Raw genomic sequence first — 11,167 nt, 5'->3', positions numbered from 1 at the left:
AAAGGCAGCCCCATGTAGAGAGTGTTACAGTAGTCTAACCTCGAGGTGACCGTCGCATGGATCACTGTGGCCAGGTCATCGCAGTCAAGGAAGGGAACCAACTGCCGAGCCAGCCGAAGATGGTAAAAAGCTGATTTGGCAGTGGCTGCCACCTGGGCCTCCATAGTTAGAGAGGAGTCCAGGAGCACTCCCAAATTCCTGACCTCCGACGCTGGCACCAAAGGTGCCCCATCGAAGGTCGGGAGAGGAATCCCCAACCCCAAACCGACCTGACTCAGGCCCAGGACCTCCGTCTTTGCCGGGTTTAACTTCAGTCGACTCAGTCTGAGCCAACCAGCCATGGGTTGCAATGCCCGGTGAAGATCTTCTGGGCTGGAGTCTGACTGGCCGCCCAAATTCAGATAGAGCTGGGTGTCATCTGCATATTGATGACACCCAAGCCCATACCTCCGGGCAACCTGGGCAAGGGGGTACATGTAAATGTTGAACAACATCGGGGAAAGCACCGCCCCCTGAGGCACCCCATATTCAAGGGTATGTCTCCAGGACTGCTGTTGCCCTATTGCCACCCTTTGTCCCCGACCTTGGAGAAAAGAGGCAAGCCATTGAAGGCTAGCAGATGCAATCCTGGTCACATAGAATTCTCTCTTTGCGGCCTTGACTGCCATCTCATAGGATCTCATAAACGTCCTATAAGATGCTCTTGATGCCTCGTCACGAGCACGGCGCCACCGTCTCTCTAGCCGTCTCAGCTCTCGCTTCATCCGCCGTAGCTCCTGGGTATACCAGGGCGCCCACCTAGAGCGAGTGTGGAGAGGGCGCCTGAGAGCAATCTTGTCGATGGCTGCGGAGAGTCGGCAATGCCAGTCCTCCACAAGCTCATCCAGCGAACCGCCAGGGGGCCTCAGATCCCATAGAGCCATCTGAAGCCGTGCTGGGTCCATTTGCCTGCCTCTACATCCCAGCACTGGTATTCCTTGGAGGTCTCCCTTCCAAGTACTTACCAGGGTTGGCCCTGCTTAGCTTCTGAGATCTGATGGGATCAGGCTTGCCTGGGCTATCCAGGTCAGGGCCTGTTCGCTGCTGCTTTTCCAGTGCTCCAGGACTGAGGACAGGTTTTACACCCGCATCACAATGCTGCCCCCAACTACAGCACTGCACTTTCACTCACAGGACTGACTGGCAAGCCATTCTCTTCTGTGAGGAGTCAAACAGTAAGTTAAAGGCTTTGTAGATGATGTGGATTCTGACATGGGATTTTACAGAAGAAAATGGGATGACATCAAACAGGCATTCTGGAAGGGAGTTCCTGGCATAAAAGACAGCAAGGGAGAAGGGCAGGATCATTTCACAGAGCAGAGGATTTTGAGGAGGCTGAGGGAGTCAGCAAGCCAAAGGTGGCAGCACCGCAGATTTGCAATAGCTAGCTAAAAATGTGAACTGAGTCAACCAGCATTCATCACAGGCTGTCCCAATTTGCAATCCATGTGGTTCCCCTTTCTGTTACTCTTTAGTGTCCCATCTAGCCCAGCTTCCTGTCTCACAACCACAGGGCATAGAGGACCACACTGGGAACCTGGTGGCATTGCAGGAAGGCTGCGCTTATTCACCTTGATTGACTCTCAAGTCCTGATAATAACCTAAATAACTGGATTAAATCACACACTCATAACTATCTTAGTTCATGGTGGCCAAAGAAAAGCCCACATTATCTCCAAGTTTATTTAGCCTGTGGCAAGCCAATGACATCCAAACATACAAGTAGATTTCCGTTTTCGGCACACATGTGAGCACAGCAACATGGCAAAACCCAAAATCTGTGCTTGGTATCATAGGTGTGCACATGCAGCTGTAGGATCCCACTTTTTCCTCATGCTGGTTGAGTTTGTGGAGGCTTAGGCTGAGACGAGGAGTTACAGGTTTTAATGAGCCCTATCCAGGGGATTCAGATTTCCTGCATTCACATGGGCTATAAGGAACTGACTTTTAAAGATCCACAGCGACCTGACTCTACTTAGGACCATGGTCCAGTGGGCTGAGGGGCTTTTGCCATTTTCCCAAGCATAGGGCAAACAAGGCCCCCTTCCAGGGCCATTTTGTAACATCTAGCTTGAACTGTAGTCACAGGCAGAGAGCTTTAAAATGTACTATTGTCTTGATTATGCTACACTACTGTCCATAATTAAGGCATCTACTTCCTGTGTGCAAGTTTTGCGGTTTTGAGAATGCAGCCCTTCTGTTCTGTCATGCTAGAGAAGAAATCTACGATTTACCTGGGAAGGGAGATTTTTGGGTGGTTCAATTCTAATTGATGGATCCCATTCTCCAGGTGGAAGTACTGTCACCTGGTCTAGAAACTCATCAATCCCAGCTAAAATGTCAGTGCGGTCTTTTGCTTTGTAAGCAACATCATGAAAAATCTATAGATGGGAGAGCAAGAGAAAAACCTCAGTTGTTACTTTAATCCTGAAACAACAACAGTTAACAGAAAGTAATTTGAAATCTGCACTTATGAAATTGATTCAGTGATGTTTTCCACTAGGTACACTGTAATTTCCTAGGACGGAGAACTACTCCATATATTATAACAAGCACATTATTGAATGTGCAACAGCTCAAAGAGTCAGAATAGAACACAAGTCTACTGGCACCTCAAAGACCAACATTTATTTCAATATGAACTTTCTTGAGAAGGCGTTCACTTCTTTAGATACGCATGAGAATCAAACTGAGAATCCTTCTTAAGGGGCAGGTTATAAGGGGGAAGGAGGAATAAAGGCAGACAGTAAATGTATGAGTCAGACCATTCAGTGGCTTGGACCCTGCCGAAAATATCCACCGATGGAAGGATTTCTGTCTGTGGAGTGTGACTTTCTCACTCCCGTCTCCTTCTTAAGCCCCAAATGTTGTCTAAACTACTTCTCTTGTGGGACAAAAGCTCCCAGGAACAGCAGGAAGGGTGAACAAGGGGTCTGTAACAGGAGTTGGAAAAGCAATGTTCCATCTGTGGAATTCCAGGGGATCCAACCACTGTTCCCTCTAAGCTGAGTTAGTGTGAGCTAGCTCACAGTTTTTTAGCCTCTGGCTCACACATTTTTGTCTTAGCTCAGGAAACATGGCTCTGGAGCAAGCTAATTTATGCAGCAGGCAAATCGCCCACTCACCACTTTAATGCCAGTAGCTCACAAAGTAGAATTTTTGCTCACAAGTCTCCACAGCTTAGAGGGAACATTGGATCCAACCCAATGCTTTTATCATGGATATGTTTGCATCAATTTTCTCATAATGTCTTCTAAGGTATACTTATAGGTTGCATTCATGTTTTGCTCTTAAGAAGAAGCTATTACTATTTTGCTTGCTTTTTTAAATAAGAAAATGAAACATAATATCTCTTATTTCTAGCAATATTTTTTCCCAAATCTGTCACCTCACTCACTACAACACATCTCTCTCTCTCTCGATCCTTATTGCTTTTTATTATCTTTCTTTTCGTCCCATCACATCCCCCACAAACACCTGTCTGAATTTGCACAAGTCTCATAATGCAGCACAGAGAACTCTTTTCATCCCTCCCCAGGACACAATAAAACCTCAACTCTAATCACACCTGGGCTCAATCACACAAGATAATTTCATCACAAGGAAATAACTAGGAAAATTCACCAAATGGCGGCCATTTTCCTATTAAAAGTGATCATGCCCTCCTCCCCCTTGGTTTTCAGTGCAATGCTAGGCAAAGTTACACCTTTCTAAGACATTCTAAGGCTGTTATGGAGGAACTAAGATGAAGGGCTGGAAAATGGCAGATCTGTGACAAGTTTTCCCTCCCGTCCTCTTGTACTATCTTGGTATAGTTATCCCGTGTTGTGACATTATTATTACTTATTTAATTTATACCCTGCCCTACCCCAGCAATGATGCATTTCCTGGCCATTGATGTAAAGCGGGGATGGAGAATGACAAATGAAACGGTTTTCAGCAGCTGCTCCATGCTGAGCATAGCTTCTAGTTCAGGTCCCAGTTTAAGGGAGCTTCCATGCCACAGCCTGAAAACCTGCGGTCAGATATGAAGCAGGGAATGGAATAGATTGTCTTTTCTTACAAGAGTTAGGGGGAGATGTCACATAGCTTTTCTAGGACTGTATCCACTGTTGCATGAGCACTGCTTAGACACATGGGGTCCACAAATGATCCTAACGGGGTGTTGCTAGAAATCTTCCTGGCTTATAGTCTCAAGAACCCATTGGGCCACAAAGCTGCATTTATTTGTGTGAAGTGATTTATATTCCACCTTCTCCCCACCACCACCACTCAAAGAAGCAAAGAATTGTTTTATATTTTACTGTACCTCATCCGTCATTAGGGTTGCCATTGATCTTCCAATTTCATGGTACTGTTGTGCTTTCCCTGCTGGGCCCAGCAAGAAAAACAGAAACCTAGTGAAAGAAAGAAAGAGAGAGAGAGACAGACAGACAAAACCTTTATTGTATAACAGACTGGGCAGTTTTAAAGATTATGTAAATTTTAGATAGTTTTAAACACATTCAGTCCCACAAAATGTATCTGCCTCACATTGATATATTGCATCAGGTGCAGACAATATATGGATGTGTACTTGGCATGTTTAAATATCTGTTGACAAGTTTCTGGGGACCATGGCCCAATCAGGGCTCCCAGATATGCGTACACATGTAAAGACACATGTGCACATGTATACAATATCCACGATTACAAGTCTGCCACTGGAAACATTGCCTACTTAAACCATGGGACCACCCAGAGTCTCCACTAGCATGTGGAAGTGCCTGGAAGAAATAGTGTGCCATTGCATAGGCTGTTGGATGTTGCAAGTTACATTCAATGCAAAGATGGTGGTTTGAATCCACTGGAGATTTCCATCTGGGGAGTGGCACTTCCCCACCTCCCACTGCAGCCCCAAATGACCCCTAGAATCCTACTCATGGAGGATGGAAGCTACCCAGGAACAGGTGGGGGGGTGTCAGTGAGGGAATCAGCAATAATTGCCTCCCGTTTCCATTCACAGACATTCATTTGTTGCATCCAAAATGACTGGCAATTTCTGCTAAAAGAAAATAGCTCGGGCAACTTGATCTCTTGGTCAGGAGAATGAGATTTTTCTCCAACTCATAGTTATAAGCTAATGGTCCTCGTCTGAGTCTGCCTGCTATCCTACAATGCTTCTTCATTCCCCAAAAAATTTTCTTTCCCAGATAACAAAATTACTGGACACGACATCCCGAGTTCTGCAAAAACAACACAATCCTAAACTACGGATAAAATCTCATAATAACTTATCTGTTTTCCAATTGTTATTTAATTCCCGCTTCCCACCTTCCCCGGTCCCCATAACCATAACCTCTTACCTGGTAGGGATTGGAACCTCTGTCATTCCTGACAACAGAACTGCTGGTGTTAAGCGCACAAATGCAACAATGGGCCGCGTAAGACAATCCAGCTCTCCCACAAGAACATTTGAGGCTTCCGCTCCGATGGGGATCTTCTTCATGAAATGAAGCTCTGCCTAATTCCAAAGAAAAGGACTTCATTTCTAGGACTGAGTTGGAAATGCACATGTACGTGCGTGTGCATGAGGATATATGCCAATTCCATTAACATTTCTTTCCCAGCTACATTTACCCTCTCTTTTTAAAAGATCTTTCAAAAGATTCTATGTTTGGCAATTCTGGTGGAGGGGGGAGACAATGCACAGTATAAAAGTAAAGTAAGCCATCAAGTCAGGGCAACCCCCTATGGGGTTTTAAAGGCAAGAGTTGAGCAGAGGTGGTTTGCCATTGTCTAGTTCTTTGCAGCAACCGTGGACTTTCTTGATGGTCTCCCATCCAAATACTAACCATGGCCAACCATGCTTAACTTCTGAGCTCTGATGAGATCAGGCTAGTGTGGGCTTTCTAGGGTACTAATTCACCACCACCCCAATTCTTTATGCAAATCACCCTTGCTTTCTGTCTGGCATTTACACAATGACGACTGAACTCCATTGTGAGCCTTCACAGTTCTGGAAACAAAGACATTTTGAGGATATTGGTTGTTCCAGTTGATCTAAAGCCTGATTTAGTGACCTCAAGCTGCCTGAAACCAAGTTAGTGGTATCTCTGGCTTCTTATTTTTGTGGTTGCTTTATGTTTGATCTTAATTCTATTGCGGTTGCTGTGTATCCTGCTAACCCACTTCAGTGCACTGAAGGACAAAAAGTGGCATATAAACTGAATGAATGGATGAGGCACCACCTTGCTGAGGTCCGTCGGAGTGGTATCATGGCTTGCTCCATTTCTCACTTCTAGGGTATTGGAAGGAGGCTGGAGAGTCAGCGTGTTCATTCCTACCGAAGAAACAAGAAAGAATTTTAGATGAAAAGGACACATTCATGGCTACACTTTCAGCTTAGGGATTTTTCTTCACCAAGTGCACATTTATGTTTGTGAAGTTATGCTTGCTTCTTTGGGTCTTTTTACCCAGATGTTTACCTGCAGATTGGGTGCTGACCTGCAGCATTTCCTGCACACACAAAATGTCTTCACACCCTCATTTTCCATTTGTTGACTTTCCATGGTTTGTTCACGTTGACAAAGTATGGGGAAAACAATAAGCAAAACAAGGCAAACATGGAAAGAGAATAAGTAGAAATCAAGGATGTGATAAAGCTCCTAAACCACAGGAGAACCTCTGTGTGAAAAAGAACAATTTCTTAGTGCAAAAGTACATGAATACTTACGTCCAGATGGATGGCTTTGGTGCATGAAAACAAGAGATGGGTGAGGAGCGGGGGCAGGAAAGGGACATGGCAAACTCTGAGGCCACCGTCACACAAAAGTACTTCATATTAATGAGCACTTAATGTGTACTATTCTTCCTGTGAGAGCAAAATAAGAGAGAGCAGAAGCCCCATAGAAGAAGAGGAGAGAAGAGATTGGGTTTATACCCCACTCTTCACTACCCAAAGGAGTCTCAGAGCAGCTTACAAACTCCTTTCCCTTCCCCTCCACACAACAGACACCCTGTGAGGTAGGTGGGGCTGAGAGAGCTCTTGACAGAAACTGCTCTTTTTCAAGAACAGCTGTTATCAGAGCTAAGGCTTGCCCAAGGTCATCCAGCCAGGTGCAAGTGGAGGAGTGGGGAATCAAACCCGGTTCTCCCAGCTTCGAGCCCGTGCACTTATCTACTACACCAAACTGGCACCATACACATGACATTGTGGGTATAGGACAATGCATGCAGACAGCTTTCTCCCAATGGGGACCCAAAGCAGCTTATACCATTCTCCTCTCCTCCATTTTAACCTCACAACAACCCTGTGAGGTAGGTTAGGCTGAGAGAGTGACTGGCCCTAGGTCACCCAGTGAGTGTCCATGGCAAGAGCGGGCATTTGAACCTGAGCTTTCCAGCTACTAGTCAGACACTTTTAACCACTAGAGCTCACTGGCTCTTCATAACCTGCATGCATCTAAACTGCACATGTGCAAGCGCAAGATTAAGAAATGTTTTAAAAGCCAAACACCTGATTGCAAGAATGCAGCCTATGCACAGTTTGTACCTCCACAAGTATTGTGCCATATGAAGTGAATGTACACAGATACTGGGAGGGGGGGGTGTTGGGTTTGGCAGGGCCAGTTGCTTGAATGCAAGTAATGGCAGGACCAGAGCACTCGGTCCTGCTCCTCCTCTACACACACATAGGCCACGTGTAATGCTAGCATGCTAGCACTCCTTTGATCAGAGCAGCATGTATGCTTGTAGTGTGAACTAATGGTGTGATTGTTACCAGAACTACACTCTCTTCCTTCCAAAGCTGTCCATCATGGAGAGGACCACGACTTCTCTAAGAGAGCAGAAGATAACTTTGGAGTATCATTACAGGGAACCAATGAATGTGATCTTCTTTGAAGGAAGGGAAGAGGTGAATGTCAAATGGGGTAGCACACAGAAAGAGGACACGAACAGTTCAAATGTAAAGCACACCTTCCTCAATAGCTCCCGTTTGCATCTGTCCACTTGGGCCTAGCTTAAGCCTACCTGCCCCTTTCCCCATCATAACATTTCCACCCATTTTTTAGTTTTTTTACCCTCAGTTTTACATCTGAAAAGTGGCAGGGACAGGAAGTCGCAGGGTTCTGACTTTATCTCTGCCTCTTCCCCACAAATCCACCTGCTTCTTCAGGGAGGATGTGGTGGACCAGAGGGAAACCTCTAAGTTCCTTCTGAGGCCGGAGTCAAATCTAGGGGGTTAGGGGGACCTGGGAACGGGGCGAGTTAAGTAAGGTGAGAGAGACGACTTTACTTGTGGCGTGCCTATCTATCCCACCATTATCACCATTCATGGTGGTGGTGGAAAGTGCCACCAAATCGCAGCAAACCTTTGGTGACCCCTCACAGGGCTTTCAAGGCTAGGGATATTCACAGGTAGTTTGCCATTGTCTGCCTTTGCGTAGTGACCCTGTTCTTCATCAGTGGTCTCCCATCCAGATACTAACCAGGGCTGACCCTGTTTAGCTTCTAAGAACTGGCTACTCTGGGCCATTCAGGTCAGGGCTTATCACTGATATCCCACCATTATCACAGATTGTGTGTGTGGGGGGGGGTATAGTGCTTGAACTAATGACTGTGAGCTGAAAGAACAGAGAGCATATTGCATAGACAACAATGGCACCATCACAACAACTTTAACTCTATTGTCTGTCCCTAGTCTGACTCTAAAGCAGATGGAGAAACTATCAGGCTGGCTCTGAGAAAGGATAAGACTCAGAGCCTGCCTAGAAGCAGCTCTGTCAGGTGGGGAGGCTCTGGATACACCCCTGGCTTAAGCCCTGCAACAGCTTTGGTGGATGTCAGGAGGCCAGACGTATAAGACAGCTGCAAGTATTTCTGCCACACTGTCAATTGCAAATCCTCCCATTTGACTGATTCACTTGATGATTTCATTTACCAGGGACAACCTGCTGCTAGAGTTCTATCACTGGAAAAATGGAAGGCCTGCGCAGGCTGTAGCAACCTAGGCTCTATTGCCCTGACCTTAAACCGGAAGCAAGTAGGTGAATCCTGAGAGCCAACATTAGACACATGCCAGAAACCTTCCCATACCATAAATCACATTCATAAGCCAAGTTGCTTGGTTAAAAGGATCAGGCAGTAGGTGATGTGAAAGACCTCTGCCTACGACCCTGGGGAGCTGCTGCCAGTCTGAGAAGACAATGCTGACCCTGATGGATCAATAGTCTGATTCAGTATCAGGCAGCTTCCTGTGTACTCTTTGAAATCTGGATCCAGACCTATACTTTGCCACTGGATCTTGTCATCTTTGAACATATCAAGAGCCTCCATAATGATTTATTTCCCCCAGATGTCTTATTCATATAGCAGCAAAGGGAAGTCTCAGAAAATTTCAACTGCTGCAGGCATGCTGAGACCTCTGAACACATAGTTGATGGTTCATAAGCTACTATGCAGGCTTGACTAGAGTTTCCAGAACCCAAGAATCCTCACCCGTCTTATCCATTGAGTGAGGATCTGACTTTTTCTGGCTAACCTCCGCAAAAGAGCGGACAATTGGGAGCAGGTTGTTTTTCTTCTTCTCGTTCTGATGATGATGCTTTTTCAGAAGAGCTTCCCGGACCTTCTTACGGGTGGCTTCATCCAGCTCACTGGAAGGCTCATGCTTATCCAATACCATGTCTGAAAATGGAGAAATCTTTAGTCACACAAATTAAACACCATCCCTGGCTGCAATTTTTAAATGCTGAAATGGCCATGGCCTGCTAACTCCCCACCCCCCACCCTGCAAGGCAATGAACAGGTCTTTGGATATAGGACTTGATTAACCAAAGTGCTAAGTAAGCTAAAGAGCAGGATAGCCAAAATAGTAACCATCCTATAGCGGAGCACTCCAGCAAGCATCTTGTAGTGAAGTACTCCAGGTTTCCTATTTTCTGAAGAATATTCTTCTTCATGTTGGGCTTCTTTTTAAGCCCCTCCTCCAGCTTTTAATCATCAAATTTATATAAAACCAAGCAGTGCCTAGTAATGTACACACTATCCCTGGCACCTGATCAGAGAAACAGTACTGAATTAATCAAAGGTGTTTTCCTGAATTGTTTAATAACAGATTTTTAAAGTAAATCATCATGCACTAATAAAAAAAAAAACACCTGTGAAGAAAACAACCATAACAAATGTTTAACTACTAGCTTAACCAACACTTCAATTAATCATGAATAGCAGCTTATGGCCTGCATCTGGTCTGTCTGTTTTATAGAGACGTCTCTGGCTCAGCCCCATAACCTGGAATTTGGAAGGGGGCGATAATTAAATTTAATTCTATTTAAATAATGGAGCAAAGGAGTGGACGGGAAAGGAGAGGTGCCACTGGAACAAGTGCATTTTAGCAGCTAAAGCGTTAAGTGGCCCTAACCACGGCAAGGGCCAGGCCAGCCAATTTGCTGCCGAGCTCCCTGCGAGAGCTGAGGGGGTGTTTTCCCAGCTCCGAACCCAACAGTTCAGCTTCTCTGCCACTCTTCACCGGAACGGGCACTTCCTTACCGCTGCTCCGCCAGGACTTTCCAGCAGAAGGAGGACCCCCCTTCCTCTCTGCCCCACCAGGGCTCCAAGCGCCCCCACCCAGCTGTTTGTGCCACATCTGGAGAGGTGCTGGTGAGCAGAACCCGCCAGGTGAATCAGGGATGCCCTCAGGGCACCTCACCTGACTCCAGGGCTCCTGCACAGCCGTGGCTTACAGCAGCTCTGCCCTTCTTCCACAAGGCATGCAGGGAAGCCCCAAGTTTAAATACTTGTTTCCCTGAGAAGGGAAGGTATTTAAAGAGACATATGTCTAAAGACTGGGCTGTGGTGGCTCAAGCACTTAAGACGTTGAACTGCAGACCGGAAGATCGGTAGTTCAGTAGTTCGAGACCCGAGTGCCACATGACAGAGTGAGCTCCCGTCTCTGAGAACATAAGAACATAAGAGAAGCCAATGCTGTATCAGGCCGATGGCCCATCCAGTCCAACACTCTGTCACACAGTGGCCAAAAATACCAGGTGCCATCAGGAGGTCCAGCAGTGGGGCCAGGACACTAGAAGCCCTCCCACTGTTGACCCCCCCAAGCACCAAGAGTACAGTGCATCACTGGCCCCAG

General features: G+C 46.2%; 1 protein-coding gene across 1 annotated transcript in view; it reads right to left on the bottom strand.

The window, feature by feature from the left end:
- Window positions 1-11,167, bottom strand: part of SLC4A8 (solute carrier family 4, sodium bicarbonate cotransporter, member 8) — a 71,327-nt gene that overhangs the window by 34,249 nt on the left and 25,911 nt on the right. The window contains exons 5-9 of the mRNA XM_015407691.1: window positions 9,520-9,708; window positions 6,270-6,361; window positions 5,385-5,542; window positions 4,349-4,436; window positions 2,274-2,420 (exon numbers count right to left, since the gene is read on the bottom strand). Coding sequence (XP_015263177.1) covers window positions 2,274-2,420; window positions 4,349-4,436; window positions 5,385-5,542; window positions 6,270-6,361; window positions 9,520-9,708 — 674 coding nt within the window. The remainder of the gene's footprint in view (window positions 1-2,273; window positions 2,421-4,348; window positions 4,437-5,384; window positions 5,543-6,269; window positions 6,362-9,519; window positions 9,709-11,167) is intronic.

The sequence above is a fragment of the Gekko japonicus genome, unplaced genomic scaffold (assembly GCF_001447785.1).
Source record: "Gekko japonicus isolate JY-2015 unplaced genomic scaffold, Gekko_japonicus_V1.1 scaffold1692, whole genome shotgun sequence".
Classification (NCBI taxonomy): domain Eukaryota; kingdom Metazoa; phylum Chordata; class Lepidosauria; order Squamata; family Gekkonidae; genus Gekko; species Gekko japonicus.
The sequence above is the reverse complement of the archived record's forward strand: the minus strand, read 5'-3'. Positions and strand labels throughout refer to the sequence as shown.